Source organism: Arvicola amphibius, chromosome 9 (genome assembly GCF_903992535.2).
Source record: "Arvicola amphibius chromosome 9, mArvAmp1.2, whole genome shotgun sequence".
NCBI classification, from domain to species: Eukaryota; Metazoa; Chordata; class Mammalia; order Rodentia; family Cricetidae; genus Arvicola; species Arvicola amphibius.
In genome coordinates, this window is record NC_052055.2 from 50,556,227 (window position 1) to 50,575,141 (window position 18,915).

At 39.3% G+C, this 18,915-nt stretch overlaps 1 protein-coding gene across 1 annotated transcript in view; it reads left to right on the forward strand.

Moving 5' to 3' along the window:
* The window catches only part of Cntn1 (contactin 1), a 91,687-nt gene extending 90,738 nt beyond the window's left edge, over positions 1–949 (forward strand). Inside the window, exon 22 of the mRNA XM_042055736.1 lies at positions 906–949. Within this exon, the coding sequence (XP_041911670.1) occupies positions 906–949 (44 nt within the window). The remainder of the gene's footprint in view (positions 1–905) is intronic.
* The last annotated feature ends 17,966 nt before the right edge of the window (positions 950–18,915 follow it).

An 18,915-nucleotide genomic window follows, 5' to 3' on the forward strand; every position in this document is an offset into this window, starting at 1 on the left:
GCAAATAGAATATCCCTCGAGAAACTAAAGTCTTCCAGCAGGTTCTTGTACTGCTTTGGTTCTGTGGTGAGATGATTTGTCTACTAGTAAATCAGTTAGTAACTCTGAACAACTGCAACGTGTCAGACACTCTTCCTTTCTGTGAGTTGTCATGTGGCAAGCCTTCCTGAAGCTAAGGAGAAAAATAACAAACTAACCAACAAATTCAATCAAAATTACAGGACAAAACTGGCTGTTGATGTGTAAAACAAGTAAAGCTGACTTTGGAAGGGTGATTAGATCCATATTCCAAGAAGTAGAATTTATCCCGAGATCTGAAGGAAATGAACTCAATAGTGAGAATGGGTGTGCCGGGAGAGGAAAGGGTGGTGAAAGTTCATTAGGAGACTGGCAGAAGAACAGGGACTTCTGTATTGTTTGGTGACAGAGACATGTGGGGTAACAGTGGAGATCCAAGAAGAATAGAATAGCAGGACGAAACAAGAACAGATAGATACAAGAAGAGCAGAATAGCCTGGATTCCATCTCAGTCCCCTGCCATGTTCCTTTCCTTCTAATTCTCCTTAAGGACTTTTATTGGGACTTGCACTTCCAAGGAGGAGACCAGGTTCCAATTCATACAGTTTAAAAACAGCCAGTAGGCATGCCAGTAGCCTACAGAGTACTGTATTCTGATCAGTTTTATAAGGCTACAACTGATATTTAGTCAAGTCAAGGTCCAGATATAAAGCCACTGATTGCTACAAACTTCTTCCATGTGCCTCCTCCATCAGTTAGGTTTCTGTCAGGAAAGACAACAGTTTCTGTCTTCATCAAGCCTTGAGTGACAGTCATACAAAGAAAGTAATTATATGATCATTGTGGCTGTCTGATGGCTTTAAGAAGGTGGGAAATTGTATTTTCAGGGTCTCCAACCTGCTCACCCACCAGCCTTATCACCACAGGCTAGCTTCCTCTCTGGTTCTTACACCTCCTGAGGCCCACAGACCTCTGCCACTGCAGGGCACTACTACTGTTCCTCCTAGTCTCCAATTCTCCACCTAGTAGCATTGTCTAGGGATAAGAATGTTGCATCCTCTCTCACACAAGAGTGGGAGGACAGAACTGAAAGCTGACCCCAAGAAAATGCCACACACCACCTCCAAAAGCAAGTAGGCGTCCCATCTGACGATCAAAACAATCCTGACCTTGGCCAAATGTGGGCTGGATGAAATGAGCATGCAAGGAGTAGTATCTTCTTCATTTCTTCATTTCTTCTTCTTCTTCTTCTTCTTCTTCTTCTTCTTCTTCTTCTTCTTCTTCTTCTTCTTCTTCTTCTTCTTCTTCTTCTTCTTCTTCCCCTTCCCCTTCTCCTTCTCCTTCTTCTCCTTCTCCTTCTCCTTCTCCTCTTTCTTCTTTCCCCCTCTTCCTCTTCCTCCTGCTTAGTTTTTTGAGAATGTCTTATAAATGTGGTGTTTGGGTTATATTCACCCCAATACCCAACTCTTTCCAGATTCATTTATCTCAACTGTACCATTAAAATTATAAAGCTTTCAGGAATTGTCATGGTATGATGATGATGGCCTTTCAAAGGCAGAGCACAGACTTGGGCAATTGACAATTATACAAAAGACAATGATGACGTTTTACCATTAGAGATTTTTTATAACATTATGTCATATTTTTAAATTCATGGCCCGTGAAGCAAACATTAATCCATAATTTTGTTACTACTGTGGTAAATGTTAATGTTCAGTAGCTATTTTGTTCTTTTGGCTGGTTTTGTTTTTGAATCTTGAATGAGAAGATTATTTACTGTGAAGTTAAAACTAATAGTGCTTGGTGCATTACTAGGTAGAGGTCAGGATCACACAATGGATAATTAGTTAAGAGACTATTCATAGGACAACAAAGCAGCAACCAGCAAGCTTACATCTGAGTTGCCTTAAAGACTACCAACTCTAGGAACTTCAGAGTGCACATCAACCCCAAGCAACACATGGTACATCTTTCTTAAAAATGTCCCATCATGCTCTTAGCCCTCAGTTGGATTTTGGGTATCTCAGTCAGATTTAACGTGTCTGTATCCCACACAAATGTCATCATTTAGGGATTTATCTGTGTCATGAAGTTGGAGTTGAATTCCATGGGATCGATGTGAACCTTGGTGGCCTGCAGGTGCAACAAGAAGCAATGTATGCCCATGCCCCATACATGCATGCTCAGGCATTTGTGGGGAAGCAGCTTGTGTTGTCACCCCAGTAGCTATTAATAGTTGCTTCTCTCTGAAGTTCTGTTCATGCTCTTTGCTGTGATGCATATTAATAAATCTTTTTAAAAATGTTATGCTTATTAATGAGTGAAGGTTGTAAAATTTTCACAGAGTATTTATAGCAAAACTTTTAGTCTGTTACTGAAAGCAATTGATGTGGCTTGTCCTATTTCAAGTGAGGACTTTCCCACCAGAATTTTTTAAAATATTAAATGTAGAATGTAAGCAGTAGGCCACGAAAGACTATCTACAAAGTCCATTGATATAAAGTTTAAAAGCAGAGAACAACAAAGCTGTGTTTGGGAAAGGCACATTTTTGGCCTACAGAACTCCCACAGAAGGAATGAATAGTACCACGCTCTGAGCAATGCATCCTTTTTGTGGACCCCGGGGAGCAGTTCAAAGAGATCATTGGTGCTTCCAGTGTTCCCTTTCCTTAGCTGGGGAGTATGTGCGTGTTTTGCTGTCTTTTCTAAGTTGTGTTTTGTGAAATACTGACTTTCTGTATACCAAAGTTGTAATGCATAAGGACCAGAATCTCCTCAGTAAAAATATTTTTGGCCTGGTGGTTTATCAATCTATTAGTTTTCTAGGTCCGCTATAACAAAGTGACACAGATACATGGAAATGATTTGTCCTAGTTCTAATCTAGAGGCTAGAAACCCAAGATGGAGTGGGTCCAGAATGTTTTCTCCAGAGGTCTCTCTAAGGTTGTTTCATCATGCCTGTTCACAAGGTCTGCCCTGCATGTAGATTCACATCTCTTACCTTGACTTCACTTGTATCAGATTAGGATCCATTCTAATGACCTAAATTTCAACTTAAATATGTCTTTTTTTAAATATAAATTTTTTATTACTTTATAAATAATACCAATCAAAATTTCCACTTTCTCCCCTCCTCCCACTTCCATCCTATTCCCCTACTTCCCCTCTCTCTCTTCCCCCTTTGGGAAGTCCAAGGCCCTCTCCCCTCCATCCAGGCTTGGGAAGGTGTGCATCAAAATAGAATAGGATCCCACAAAGCCAGTACACACAGTAGAGACAAATCCCAGTGCCATTATCATTGGCTTCTCAGTCTGCCCCAATTGTCAGCCACATTCAGATGGTCCAGTTTGATCGCATGCTTGTTCAGTCCCAGTCCAGCTGGATTTGGTGAGCTCCTATTAGCTGAGGCACACTGTCTCAGTGGGTGGACCAAAAAACCTGCCATGAATACAGTCACATTCTGAGGTACCAGAGATGAAAACTTTCACAAATGGACTTTAGAGCAACAACACAACACAATGGTCATTTGCAGTTTTAGGAGACCCATTATTTGTAAACAGTGAAGGCAAAGTCTTCTCTAAGCAAATCTGATGAATTTTGTTCCAAAGACCCAAAATAAAGTCTTTAATATCAAATATATGACATAGTGTTAGATGACGAGTGTAGAAGGACAAGGAGGTGGTGACTGTTTTCTGTGAGAGTGGCAGGAGAGGCTGGCTCCAAGATACAGCTGAAAAGGGGATAAAGAGGAGAGGGGGGTCCATCCATTTATGTGACAAAGACAACCACAGAGTCTTGATATGAGAGAAAGCATTGATGTTCAAGGATACCTGTGGCTGCAGACAAGCCATGGGGAAGTCATGAGGAGATCAGCCAAGTTAGGTAAGGGAAGAAGGACTTTACAGGATTTAACTAAGGGCTTTGGGTAGTATTCCAAATATGAAGTGATACCATGAAAACATTCAACAGTGAAAATTTACATGATAAGATTTTTATTTTGCAAAAGAGATTTTCAGCCAGTCTTTGAGCATGACACAGACAAAAATATTTGTGGATCTCTGGAAACAGAAGCCCCATGGTGATGCTCGAAACAAAAATTAAATTCAGTTTTGATGAGTGGGGGAACAGTAGAGATTAGACACCATTATATTTAGGATTTGCTTGGAAGAAGACCCACATGGTATTTTTTGAAGATTTGATGAGAAGTGTGAATTGGAATTTTCTGATTTTGAAGATTTGAATAAACAAGCAGACCCATCTGCTTAACTGACCAGCAGAAAGACATTCTAAGACAAATCTGTCTCCTGAAAATACATGATTGGAGGCAATCAGGAGCCAGTCTAGACACGCTGTGACCAGTGTTCTTGTTACACACCTACACACATCAGTAGAAGTAGATAAAGAAAGAGCTATGGAATAAACTAAGAAACCAAAATTTATCAGAGAACCAACTACATAGTTATATAACTTTATTTTTTTAGTGTATCATGAAATTAAAATACAGAAATCAAGACAGCAGATGTTTGTTAGTGTTGCCCAAAGCTGTCAGATGGTGTTGTTAATATAATAAATGAGGGGAAACACAGACTCATTACTTCTAGCTAAAGAATAATATCTGAGAAGCATCTGTGTCCTGTAGAATACTATCCATGGGTAGAAAAACTCAAAACTGCCTGAAATAGGTGGGCTTTATCCTGATATGGATGGTGCTTCAAAAATATAAAGGAACAAGTTTGCCATCTTTTCTTACTTACAAGGTCTCAGCTCCACTCGCAGATTGCCTTGTCACTGGTTTCCAGAGGCTTTGGCGATTTCAGGAATTACCTTTCCATGTGCATGCTAATAAATGCCCAAGAAAGAAGGCAACATTCTTTCTTAAGTTCCATCTTAAAATGAAGTACATTTTTCAAACGCCTCTCTGAAAACCTCTCCCATGGTATTCAAGACTGAGATAAATCTCTCCCTACACCCATCAAATGACATTTCCATGATTTATCAAAATGACCATGGCTTGCTATTATCTAAAGATGGCAAAAACTGTTTTGACAAGTGAACATTGCAACTGAAAATAAGAAGTGGGCCAGAAAGAAATTGAGGAAAAGATTCTTGATTAATGTTAAAAGTTGAGGAGTGGAAATGGGGTCACGAGCTCCCTAAAGCTGTAGAGGAAAACAATCAGTGACAGAAAGCTGTTGACAGAGGATTTTGTCCCTCCAGGTCCTGCAGCCATTCAGTCCCAAAGAAATACTTGGAGGCCTACATTAGTTATAAACTTGGCCTATTAGCTCAGACTTCCTATTAACTCTTATATCTTACATTAACCCATAATTCTTGTCTGTGTTAGCCACAAGGCTTGGTACCTTTTATCAGTGAGGTATTCTCATCTTGTGTCCTCTGCATGTGGATGACAACTGCAGAGTGAGCCTTTCCTCTTCTAGGACTTTGCCTGTTCTGGTCACCCTGCCTATGCTTCCTGCCTGGCTACTGGCCAATCAGCATTTTATTAAACCAATATGAGTGACAAATCTTTACAGGGTACAAGACCATTGTCTCACATCACAGTGTTCCAGATCCATCTTTCTCACCTAGTTGCAGATCATGTCCTGCCATGATCTCACGCATATGCAGATGTTAAGATCAGCAAAGACTGCTTTTTCAAATTTGTGAAAAAGAAAAATGGGAAATAGTTCAGTGGCTTCATGGAAAGGTAAATCTTTCCCTTTAGTTTGAATTTTCTTGTTTAGATACACTTATAATAAGTGTAAAGACAATTACATGGTGACCAAACAGAATCTGTTTTTCTTTTTCCTCTTTCTCTATTCAGCACACCACATAACCCAACAATAAATAAAGAAACGCAGTAGAACAAATGAGAAGGAAGTACTAGTAGGTATGCTTTGTTGGCCTCTAAAACTAAGTTCTAAGAAAGGGCTAACATCTCGGCAAGTAATCACAACAATTTTAACCTTCTCATTCACTCTACATTTTACCACTGAACCTCAAACCTGATAGCTTCAGAAGCAAAGGTGGAATCAGGGGAAAGATGCTATTTGTTTTATGAGTCTGCCATATGAGAATGGCATCAGAAGCCCCCAGGTTGTCAGGCTTTAACTGAGCTTAAAAACGAATGGCTGTGGTAGCCGTTGGATATTTTCCACAAAGTCTACACAGACTGTGTGCAGAATAATCTAGCAATGAGCAAGTCCCAGAGCCAAGTTCATAGCCTGTGTGACAACATGCTCTGATCTAGGGATGTCAAGCAGAAATCCTGTACCACTGGTGAAGATTTGGCATACGCTATGAATAAGCAAATTCAGGAAGTCCGTTGATAGCATGTTATACATTGGATGACTAGAATCCTGAGCCTTAAACCCGAGGACATTATGTCTTACTCCAGGCTCCATATAGTCTCAGTAAACACTCATAAAACATTTTTTTTTTTTTGGTTTTTTTTCGAGACAGGGTTTCTCTGCAGCTTTTTTAGAGCCTGTCCTGGAGCTAGCTCTTGTACACCAGGCTGGTCTCGAACTCACAGAGATCCGCCTGCCTCTGCCTCCCGAGTGCTGGGATTAAAGGCGTGCGCCACCACCGCCCGGCCATAAAACATTTTTGAATCAACAAATTAAATTCATAATGCTTTTACAGTATATACAAATGTAGTTTTTAAAGATGATTCTCTCACACACCTGGTATATAAGCATTCTACTCTCCATGTTCCAGCTTAAAGAGGATCAGAGCCTTGTGAGAGGCTCCATAGTCAAGTAGGCAGGGCTAGTGTGCAACGGCATCCTCTCTTACCCCAAACTTCACACTCCTGCCAACCTGTCACCTTGCTGTCTTAAGATGTAGTAGGCCAATCCTACAAGTCCTCATAATTATAGTTTTACTTTGCCAAAAATTCCTATCAGAATTGAAGTTTTGAGTGTGGTTACTTTTGTACTTCCCGCTTAATCATGGGTAGTCACTCTGTGGTAACAGCTCAGTTAATTCTGAGAGGAAGTGCAGCCTGGCAGTCTGGCATCTTCTGGTGGGGAAGAACTAAAGTCAACAGCGTAAAGTAAATACCCCTGCAGTGTACACTGCCAGCAAACTGCGCACATCTGCCAACAGTACAAATGGCTATTTTGCTTGGCTTCTAGGGTCCCAATTGCCCAACAAGTAGAAGAGGCAAGACTGTTAGTGGTTTTCACTCTTTTGAAAAAAAACCACCAAAGCCACTAGTGCTTATATGATCAATCTCTGGATGTATACATATAGACTAATACCATGTTTGATTATTATAAATAAGGAGAAACTTAACAAATAAGTTTGACAGTTTTATGGCTCACTGCCTGATATCCTTAACTATTACAGTTATCTTAGAGTCAAAGCTGCATGACCAGGATACTATCCTTCAGACTCCTAAGATGAAAGGCTGTCATTTTGATAATTCCTTGTCCACATCCTGAAGAACTGGAACAGCCAAAGATCACAGTCTTTTGGAACTGTGCTTGTGGTCCATGTTACAAATTAGCTACTGACAGAACAAGGAGTTGGTCTAAAGCTTTTCCTTCCCCATAGAGATTAGTTTTGCTGTCTCAAAGATTCAAAGAGACAAGAAGATAATTAAAATCAAAATATGCAAGTCGTTACATAGATACAAGAATGAACAAAAAAAAAACATATCCTAAGATGAAAAGGGGGAGAATCAAATATAGAACAATCCCACTATACCTAAAACTCAAGTCTGTTTCAATTTCTGATTTTGTATATGTTTACTTCTTGAGAAACTCTAAAATTAGTTAGTGTAGCCAGGAGGTGGTGGCACACGCTTTTAATCTCAGCACCTGGGAGGCAGAGGCAGATAGCTATCTGTGAGTTCAAGAACAGCCTGGTTTACTAAAAAGATAGTTCCTTCCATTGAATTTTGTTTTGTTTTGTTTTACTTTAATTTATATATTTATTTTTAACTGGAAACTAGTATATATAGAGATGATAAATCTATTTCGATCTATAAATACATTGCAAATTCAATGAAACCATGAGCATGCCCATCACCTTATCAAAATTTTTTTTTCGCAATAAGAAAGTTAAAAATCTCTCCTTTTTTCTGGGCTGGTGAGACGTCTAGATAAGAAAAGCCCCTGTCTCCAAGTCTGTGGTCTAAGTTCCACCACCTAAAAGGGGCGTGAGAAATGATGTCAACAAGTTATGCTGTGCTTCTCACACTTGCCCATGGTACATACATGCTACACACACAAGCACAAAGGAATGTGGAAAGAACTAAGGCTATTATTTTAACTGTTTTCAGTAAATATGGTAGACATTGCAAAGATAACAGTTTTGTTATCTGGCCTAATGGAAATTTTAATATCCACCTCACTAATACGAAGTTTTACTCCATACTCCTTGTTGAATTCCAGGCAAGTGAATTTTTTGCTTGGCGGCAGGATTGCAAATCTTAAATGTTCAGCGTTCAGGTGTAGACAAATAAGGAAGAGTATATGAATCCGGAATTGTATTATTATTAGTTTTTAAAGATTTATTTATTTATTATGTATACAACATTCCTTCCATGTATGCTTGCATGCCAGAAGAGGGCACCAGATCTCATTATAGATGGCTGTGAGCCACCATGTGGTTGCTGGGAATTGAACTCAGGACCTCTGGAAGAGCAGTCAGTGCTCTTAACCTCTGAGCCATCTCTCCAGACCCGAACCCGGAATTGTAAACTGTAGCATGGGAAGAACAGAGAAATGACTAAAGAATCTGCTTTAAAAAATTTAAAAAATTTAAAAAATCTGCTGCTGCTGCTTCTCACAAATCAGCTGACGCAGTATGAGACTTCCAGGTATTCTAGTGCTGAAGAGAGCTGGGGCATAAACATTGGTTTTTGCCTCCATAACTCTGTCAAGCACATGCTCAGATCCTCAAGACAACTGAGTTGAATGAATCGAAAAACAAAAAAAAAAAAAAAAAGAAAAAATTATCTATATGAGGAAAATGATCCTAAATAAAAGATTGCTATCTCAAGGTTAGGCACGGCTTTGCCTCCTTTAATAACTAATTTCAACCACAAAATTTAGAGTATTAATTATATAACTGACTTTTTATCTGATTACTCTGAGATCCTGTGGAGAAGCAGATACAGCTCAGTAATTTGTTGAGGCCAGAGGAAGACTCAGAATTCCAACCAGTTGTGCTGAGTCCCTTATATGGCTCGTAAACATCTTCTGTATTATATTTTCAGAGTATCTTTTTATAAACAGTTGAGTCCATCTATGTTGTGGGATATTGGGATTGCACCATTTCACCCTCGAGACTCCAAATAAAGTTTACTTTGAATCAGAGGGCAGAGCTAGTTACTAGCTCACCAAAATTAGCCATAGAGGTTTTGGAGGATCAAGGACATATAGAGAAAAAGGACGTAATAGGGAAGGGTTTAGAAAGATTCTCGGCCCTTTTGGATCAAAGGAGGTCACTAGTCACTTCTCCACTGCTTCTCTGACTAATCAAGTTCTTACCACCATATCTGACTCCCAAGTTTTATTGATAAAGAATAATTAGATATAATTATGATATCATCATTATAATATCATATATAGGACAAACTCACCTGTCCTTCCTTTGGTAGATGAGGTCAGAAATACTGACAGCACTATCAGCTGAGAGATCTACCTGTGGCAATGGCGCTGGTGTTACTCATACTACTTCACTAAGAAATGAAAGTCTTAATTGTTCTTTTTTTTTTTTTTTTTTTACTTTTTGAGACAGGGTTTCTCTGTAGCTTTGGAGCCTGTCCTGGAACTAGCTCTTGTAGACCAGGCTGGTCTCGAACTCACAAAGATCCACCTGCCTCTGCCTCCCGAGTGCTGGGATTAAAGGCGTGCGCCACCACCGCCCGGCTTAATTGTTCTTTTGATTATACATAAACAATTGAAAAACAGCTGAAAGTAAAGAACCAACTAGAGAGAGTCTAAAGAACTTAGGTAAGTGGTTACCACAAACCTATTTTTCCAGTTTCCACAGTCTGACCAGAGCATACACATTTTAATAGTTGTAGACATAACTTTTAAGTGACACTTACAGTCATTGATGAAAGAACTACTGTGGTCTACAAATGTGGAAGAAGCTGTTCCCCCATGCTGCTTTGACAGACTCTGAGTGTTCATTCACCCTCCATTGGAAAAGTGTGCTCCTGCTGACCTAGTCCACAAAGACCTTTCCCTAAGAAATATGTTAGCTCTCCAGTGATGAATCAAGCCCCCAGCGAGGTGTGGGGCTCATCTTCATAATCCTGATACAGGAGGGTTGCTGTGAGTTTTTGCCAGTTTAGACTACAATATAATACCCTTTCTCACACACAAAAAAACAAAAACAAGAAACGTTTTAAAAAGTGGCCATTACTTATAGGCTAGTACTTGAATGAGGGATGGGAAAGCTGTTCTAGGTTTGTTAAACCATAGACGACCATAAACTCAGCCACAGTTGCTAGTCTATGGGAGAGGGCGACCAAACATTTGCATATTAGCTTGTCTTTGAAAGAAGATACTGGATGTTTGCTGTCAAAATAGATGGGTTTGGGAGCTGGGGCTTCAGCTAGGACTTCACATCTACTTGGGACATGTGTTAAATGTGTGTCAAAGATGAGAGGAAACGAGTTAAGGCAGGCCTGAGCATTCAATGTTTTGAGATCTCGTCTCCAGAGCTAGTAGAGTTAGCTTCTTACTTTGGTTAGGTTTCTGTTACTGAATCAAAGATACTTGATTACAGAGAAAGGTTGCACAGGAGCTGGCCTATACCCGAAAGGTTTGGTATGCCAAGCTTATAGTACTATTTTTTTCTATCTATTCTTTGAAAACTGCAGTGTAGGTACAGAGCAAGAATAAAGGTAATCAAATATTATGGGGACCATCCATGGGTAATCTTCAATTAGCCATGCATTTTCTGAAGGACTTTAATGAGACAACTGTTTACCAGTTGCAGTAAGTGGAATTCCATGTATTCCCTGGGGTGACGAGTTGGGATGGGTAGTAACACAGCTGCCAGGATTACCTAGAGAAAGCAAAAGATGGCAATCTGCTGTCTTGAGACCTATCTTTGAATATAGAATTCCCTTTTCCACCCAGTTTAGTAATGAACTTCTACATATTGTGATACCTTATTAAGACAAATTATGCTGTATATGTTCATGTACATACATGTATACATATAAGTATATACGATGTACATGTGTGCATGTATATGCGTATCTTTGATAAATATATTCTCAATTCTCATAATAAATAGATGAGATGAATTTAATTTAACAGTGGAAGGAACTAAGGTATTTAAAAAAATGAAGCAGCCCAAAAAGGCAAAGGCAAGGCTGGTTCTTGTTGCCTGCCTTCCAAACCCCTTACTTTGAGCTACCAGATAATACTTTGTCAAAACACATTTACGGTTCCTAATAAAAGGTAATCATTACCTGCCTAAACTATTCATGGAGAGGGTAGGCTTCTTCCTAGCCACTGTTCTTTAAGGGTTAGGGGGATTATACAATGGAGAGACTTAAGAAAGAGAAATGCCACAGGTTTTACTCAATTTCCATGGGTTTCCTTCAGTAGTCTTCTTCCTTAGGCCAACTCTCCCATACCCCTCCCTCAAGGCTTTCTCTCCCACCTATGCTTTGCAATCAGAAAACAATATGACTTGGACAGCATGGTTCAACTTGAGCATTCTATATAGAAGCTGTCCATTAGGTGCTAACAAATGGACACAAGAAAAGATACCCTAAAAAAGAACTTCTAAGTATGATGGTTTTGTGAAGCATGATTAATAAAAACTCAAAGACTGAAATTGGGGTTCAACCTGAAAATCCGAAAAGCAAAGCAGTCAGCCACTGGCTTTTACCTCAACCTCAGTCCAGGTAATGGTGATCCTGCCTCCAAGAATCTCAGAATGAGACTGTGTCTGAGAGCGGTCTCCTCCCTTCTTATATTCCTTTCTAATTCTGAGATTAAGGGCATGCACCACTACCACCTGGTTTCTATGGCAAGCTAATGTGGCTACCAGGATTAAAGGTGTGTGTTATTGCTGCCTGGTCTGTAAGACTGGCCATTGTGGCTCTTTTACTTTTCTGATCCTCAGACAAATTCTATTTATTAAAATACAAATAAAATGCCACTACAGTTTTGTCAGTCAAATGGACATACTAGCTGCGGTTGGATGTTTGTAATCAACTTAAACATCAGAAAATATATGTATTTATACATATATGTGTAAATACATATAATATTTCTAAGAATTCCAAGTATGAATACAGTATTATTTTTTTTCCTATTCATTGTCCCTACTATTTGTACTGATTTCTCTTGGATCCACCTCCTATCTGACAGCCTGCTTCCAAATTCATGTATTTTATATTTTTAAAGCCCACTGAATCCAATTTGCACTATAAGTATAGGATCATCCACTGGAGCGTGATTGGTCTACTAGAGATAGCACCACTAAATAAAATTGACCCTTCTTGTCTTAGCAACTAGCAGCTGTCATTAGCTCCTCAGCTGGGGGAAGAAGGTCATTGACTTTTCCTTGACCCATGCTGGAATGTTAACTTTCTTGTTCTTGTGTATATCTTAGGCAGGAATCCACAGCTACTATGATTTCATAAGTGTCCTGTTGTGCCCAGAAAACACTGTCTTTATCCCATCCCTCCCATCCTCTGGCTCTTCCAATCTTCCCATGCCCCTCTGTGATGTTTTCTCTACCTTGCAGGGACATGTGTAAGAAGCTGTCCTTCTTACAGCTGGGTACTCCACAGATGTTTACTCTGTACTTTAGTTGTCAAAACTACAGTTTTGGTGTTAATTGCTGTCCACTGCACAAATAAGCTTTCCTAATATGTCAACTCTGTGAGTTTCACTAATCTATTACTATAGGAATGCATATTTAAAGAGCATCTGAATCTACATCCATTTAGCAAAATAGTATTTGTAAGTTCACACATATTGTCTATGAACTTTCTAACCACGGGTTCTTGATCAGATCTACAGTACCAGATCCCTTTTCTACCGACGGACTGGGTCTTAAATTAAATAAGAAAGTTCTTGGTTATCCCATTGCAATTTTGCTACTATTGCATCGATGGAAATATCTTGCCAGGTTGATTATTACTGTATCTCTCTAGGCTCATAACTGGGTCTGACTGCTGATGACTTTTCTCTTCAAATGGGTGTAATAGCACCTTCTAGTACTAGGAAAGCTAAACAGTAGTTGGGAAGCTTCCTCATCAGTAAGAGCTTGATTTCTCCAAATCCTGTGATCCATGTATGTGATATCCTCAGCAATAGATTCTCACCATCAAGTTCTGGGGGGAGGGGCTAATCAAAAGCAATAGCAATAGTCTGTATTGTTTTGTGGGTTTCTAGGACCCCCAAGACCAAAAACAGTTTAAGAAGAGGTAACTTACACCTGGCACTGCCCTTTTTTGTTGTTGTTGTTGGCAATTTATGAATTCTGAGAGGAGCACTATGCCCTGTGTGACATAGTTTTATTTAAACTGGTGTGTGTGTGTGTGTGTGTGTGTGTGTGTGTGTGTGTGTGTGTTTGTGTGTTGTAAGGTTTCCATATGGCTTGCTTAAATACCCTTAGCTATCCCTACTCCTACCTCTCCTCTATCCTTTTCTCCCTACTTAACCCTTCTCTATTATTTCCCTTTGGCCTTTCTGTGGCCTATGTTATACTATGTTCCACCCCTTAAGATCGTCTTCTCTCATCATAAATAGTTCTGAAAATGCTTTTATAAAACACAGAAAATTTCTCTACCTGTATGAAAGACTGCTCTACTTTTAAACAAAGTAACTCAATAGAAACTTCTGCTCCCCGTGTCTGTACATGACTGCTCTCTTTACCCAAGTCCCTCCTTCTTCAGAGTTTATCTTCCTCCTCTGGACTAACTAGAAACCCTCTTTTAACCCCATTTCCCCTATCTGATCACTTTTACCCTGCAAGCCCCCTCTCTATTGCCTCCCTATTCACCCCATCTCTGGAAATGGTCCTGTTTTACTTTGTCACTGCAGTTATTATAAGGTTTGTATTCATATCAGAATCTGAAAGCGAAGAGCCTCAAATGAGAGGTAACACAAACACACTTGCATACATTTGGTTGATCATAATTCTTTTTGAAAAAACTAATATGTCCAAGAGTTCAATTGAAAGAGAGACAAGAAAGTCTAGAATAAACAGGTACTTTAATTTGGTTTTACATTTATTCTGATATGGAAAGATGTTTCACAAGACTGATGATTCCTTCATGTTTAACATTCAGGAGACCGATGAAAAGCAAAGTATATAGTCTGTAAATACAATGTAAGAACTAGAGTCAGGAGAATAGTAATATGATAAATGGTTTGTTGAGTATAAACCCAACATTTACTGAAAACCTTTCAAGAAAATATTTTTATATATCTCACATTTATAGTGACTAAATGGTAATTCAATTAGGTCTTTAATTTCTGTTTGGAATGTTAGGAGAACTGAAGATGCAGACCACAATTACATGAACTTGAGCCATTAGAGGCATTAAATATAACACATAAACACAAAGAGTTTATTTTAAATAAATCAAATGTCCTGAAGTCAAAACCACAAATTATGAAATTGTGTTTGGTTTGCATCCTAACACCGAAACTTCAAAATGGCAACCCTGATTCACTAAACTGCTTTTTGCAGACACAGTTAGGACCGTGCCAAGCCACATATTCAGACAAACATATCAATGCATACCCATTGCTGATGTAATTGTGGTTAGTAGACAGAGAATTGGAGCGACCCCACGGTCACCCTCAGATGGGGCTTCAGAATAGATCATTTAAATTAGGTCAGACATGGAAAACTAAATGTTTTTCTGTTTAATTGAGGTTTGTTATTGGTCATCTTATCAGAATAAAATAACATGTGGGGTATGGCATATTTTTTAAAATATGCAGAAAAACAAAAGATTTAAAAACCATGCAAGATTGCAAAAACCTCTTTCAAATAGCATGGGTAAAAGCTGTATTTCTCCACTTGGCTTTTTCCCCTGTTGTACCCTTGCCTTGACACAGTAAGGGCACTATGCTGTGTCCTCGGGTGGTAAGAGCATGCCTTTAGTGCTGGGCAATAATGAGAGTCCTTCTCTCTTCTGGCCATCTGTTGCTAAGTCATATGCCCTGAATTGGTTTTAAGAAATTTATACTAGTTTGAATGATATTTTTGTTTAATAGATTATCAAGGAAGTAGAATATAAGATTATATTGTCAGTTCCTTTAACTTACTGCTGATGTATGCATTGTATGCTTAGTTCTTCATTTCTTATCCCAAAACCCTGAAATAATGGCTTATCACACACACAAAATACCTACCGCTCTGGACTGTTAGGTTGACATATTATGAGTGTGTGTGTGTGTGTGTGTGTGTGTGCGTGTGTGTGTGTTTGAAAGAGAGAGAGGGGGGGGGAGAAGGAAGAAGGAATATACCTTCTGAGTCCCACTGTGTAAGGACCACCAAAATCTATTCTGTTCTCTAAGACATCATGTCTGAGATCCCCTAGCCATCATCACAATTATCATAGTTATTGACAGCAGCTGTCAACATCTGCATTGTGTATGCTCTTGAGCAGTTGTTAAAAGCCCAGGGGCCTTTGATATTCAGTTGTCAAGTTTTGGCCCTCACTGACTACTTTTTAAAAATTTCCTTTATTTTTGAGATTATAACGTAATTACGTCGTTTTCTACTTTCCTTTTGTCCCTAAATCCTTCTGTATTACCCTCCTTGATCTCTTTCAAATCCATGGTCTCTTTTTTCATTAATTATTGTTTCTTACTTACTTATGTGTGCATGTGTGTGTCTATTTTTGTCTGTCTGTCTGTCTGTATTCCTAAATGCATAACCCTAGCCTGCTCAGTCTGAATAGCACTTCCTGTTTGTATGTTTTCAGGGCTTATCATTAGGTGTTATATAACCCTTTAATATGCTCTACCCTGAGAAAGACTACTTTTTCTTCTCTGAACATTCCTTAGTTGCTTGTTGTTCTTTTGTAGGGCTGAGGGCTAGTAGGCTTGTTGTCCTCATTCTGCTCATGTTTTTTATGTGTCACTTCTGACATTATTAGAAGACACAGTTTCATGGTAAAATCCCTGATCCTCTGGCTCTCGCAGCCTTTCCACTCTGTTTTATACACTGATTCCTAAGCCTTGGGTATAAAAGCTCCATGGTGTACGTATCCATTGGGATTCGGCCCCACAACTTGGACTGGTTGTGGTTTTCTGTATCAGTCTCCATCTGTTCCAAAGAGAAGTTTCCTTAATGAAAGATGAGGGCAGTACTTATCTGCATGTGTGAAAACAAATATTTAGAATGGAGTTATGGATTATGCTGTTTTAATGCAGTGGCAGTTGAAGGTTCTCCTCCAAGATTCATGAATTCACTAGTTCTGGATAGTTAGCTAGGTTTCCAGTACCAGATGTGAGTTACCCCTCATTTCCTCAAGTAGACAACTATTGGTTACTAAAAGTATGTGTGCCACTAATGCATCCATAGGATTATGATTCCATGCTAGTTGGTCATTGATATGGTTCATGAGCATCATAGCTCTGTAGGACTGTTGGTGGCTTCCTTCTTTTAGAATTTTGCATGGTGCCACCTGATACCATGATAGCTAGTCCTCAGGGAGGAGGGATTCAGGTCAGTTCCAGCTCAGGGGCCCCTGGGTCCTATGTTTGAAGTTCATGATGTGTTCAGCAACAGGGACTTGCCTTCCACCTCAAAGGGGAAAGCAAGGGAAATTACTATAGTTGATAATATTTTAGGAGTCTCTTGGATAAACTAGATCAATAAATCAAAAGTCGAATGCTCATGCCTGACGTTGAGGTTTTAGTAAGATGTTCATAGGCTCTTGGAGGAAACATTGTCAGCTCAGATGGGAAAATTTAATTTAAACTATGCGTGTATATTTATATAACAACCTGTGTGTGATATAGATATTTTTAGATAGATGGTTAATAGTATGATTCCTTGTGACTTTTCCAGACATCCTTACCTTTATTTTGTCCATCTCCGTTCTACCCCTCTATCTCCCTCCTCACCAATTAGAGACCCTCATTCTTCCCATCCTCCTCACATCAGATCACTTGTGCCCTGCAATTGCCCTCTCTATTGCTCTCATATCCAACCCTCTCTGGAAATGGTCCTGTTTTATTCTATTGGTGTCTACAATTACTACAGGATACCTACCCACATCTGATCATTGAAATCCAGGAGCCTCAAATGAGAGAATAGAGGAGAGTTTTGGTTTTCTGGTTCTGGGTTACCTCATCAATAAGATCTTTCTTAGTTCTATCAATTTACCTGAAAATTGCACAGTTTCATTTTTTCTTTATAGCTAATTATTATTTCATGGTATGTATATATCACATTTTTTATTATCCATTTGCCAGCTGTAGAACATTTAGCTTGTTTCTACCTCTTAACTGTTGTGAATAGCACAGCAATAAACATGGCTGAACTTGTTCCTATGGAACAGGATGTCAAGTCCCTGGGTGTGTGTTAAGGAGTGGTATAGCTGGGTTATATGGTAGATTAATTTTTAGTTTTCTGAGAATTATCCACACTGATTCCAGAGTGGCTGGACCATCTCCTCCCGTATTTGCTGTTATTGTCTATTGTTCTATTGATCTTTGCCATTCCAGCTGGGACATCCTGAAATCCCAAAGCCTTTTTGATTTGCATTTTTCCTAATTGCTAAGGAATGGTGAACTTATTTTAGATATTTCTTAGGCATTTCCCCCTTCTTTTGAGAACTATCAGTTCAGATCCCAAGTCCAGTTTTTTCTGACTTTGGGTTTTTTTTAGTTTTATATATATATTCTGGTTATTAACCTCTGTCAAATGTATAGCTGGCAAAGATTCCAATTCTGTGGACTTCATATTGGCCCAACTGATTGCTTTGTTAGCTATGCAGAAAGTATTCAGTTTTATAAAGTCAATTATTGACTTTAATGCTTGTCCAACTGCAGTCTTCTTCAGAAAGTTCTACATCTATATCCTATAGGTAGTGCCTATGATTCCTTCCAGAGGGTTCAGTATTTTGGTTTCACATTTAGGTCTTTGATCCACTTAAGTTTGTATTTCTACAAGGTGACATATACAGATCTAATTTCATTTTCTGCAAGTGGACATCCAGTTTTCTCAGACCATTTGTTGAAGATTCCCTCCAATAGAGAGCTGCTCACTAGAATGTGGTTTGACCTTTGTACAAGGCAAATTCGACCCCTCTTCTCCAACAGACATGGTGGCCTTCCATTTTCTTAGCAGGTCCTTTACAATCATGGAGTAGGTTCAATCAGCTCTTAGACAGAGTGAACCACAATACTCTGTTCCAGGTCTACAGTCTGAGATGTCATTCAGGGAAAAGAGGCAGCCTGTGCAGGTGCCCCTTGATCTGCCATCTTCTGGGAGGTGACTGGACCAAGAGACTACATCAGAATAAAGTGGGCTAGTCTTGGGTCTGCTAGGAACTTAATGGATTTGTGCCCTACCTTTGCTGTGACCTTTATCTCCTGCAGGCAAAATACAAAAGAGCCCTGACCCTGTCTTGTCTCCCTCAACTGGAGGACTGAAGGGATTTTCTTCTTTTCCTTCTGGTTTGGGCATTATTCTTCCAATGTGCCCTTTTGCTTATAGCAAGCATATTGATCCTTCTCCTTATCCCCAGGCCTACTTTTCCTTGGTCTCCTTTAGTCTGTTTCTTAAGTGCAGCTACCACCCTTGCTAGTCTCCTTCCCTATTTTTCATCTGCCGAGTTGTGGTTGTTGTAGACAACCTAGCAGTTACCACGACCCTCACAATCTATGGGTTGCACAAAAACTCTCTGGTGTTTCTAGCCCCTCACCGGCAAGG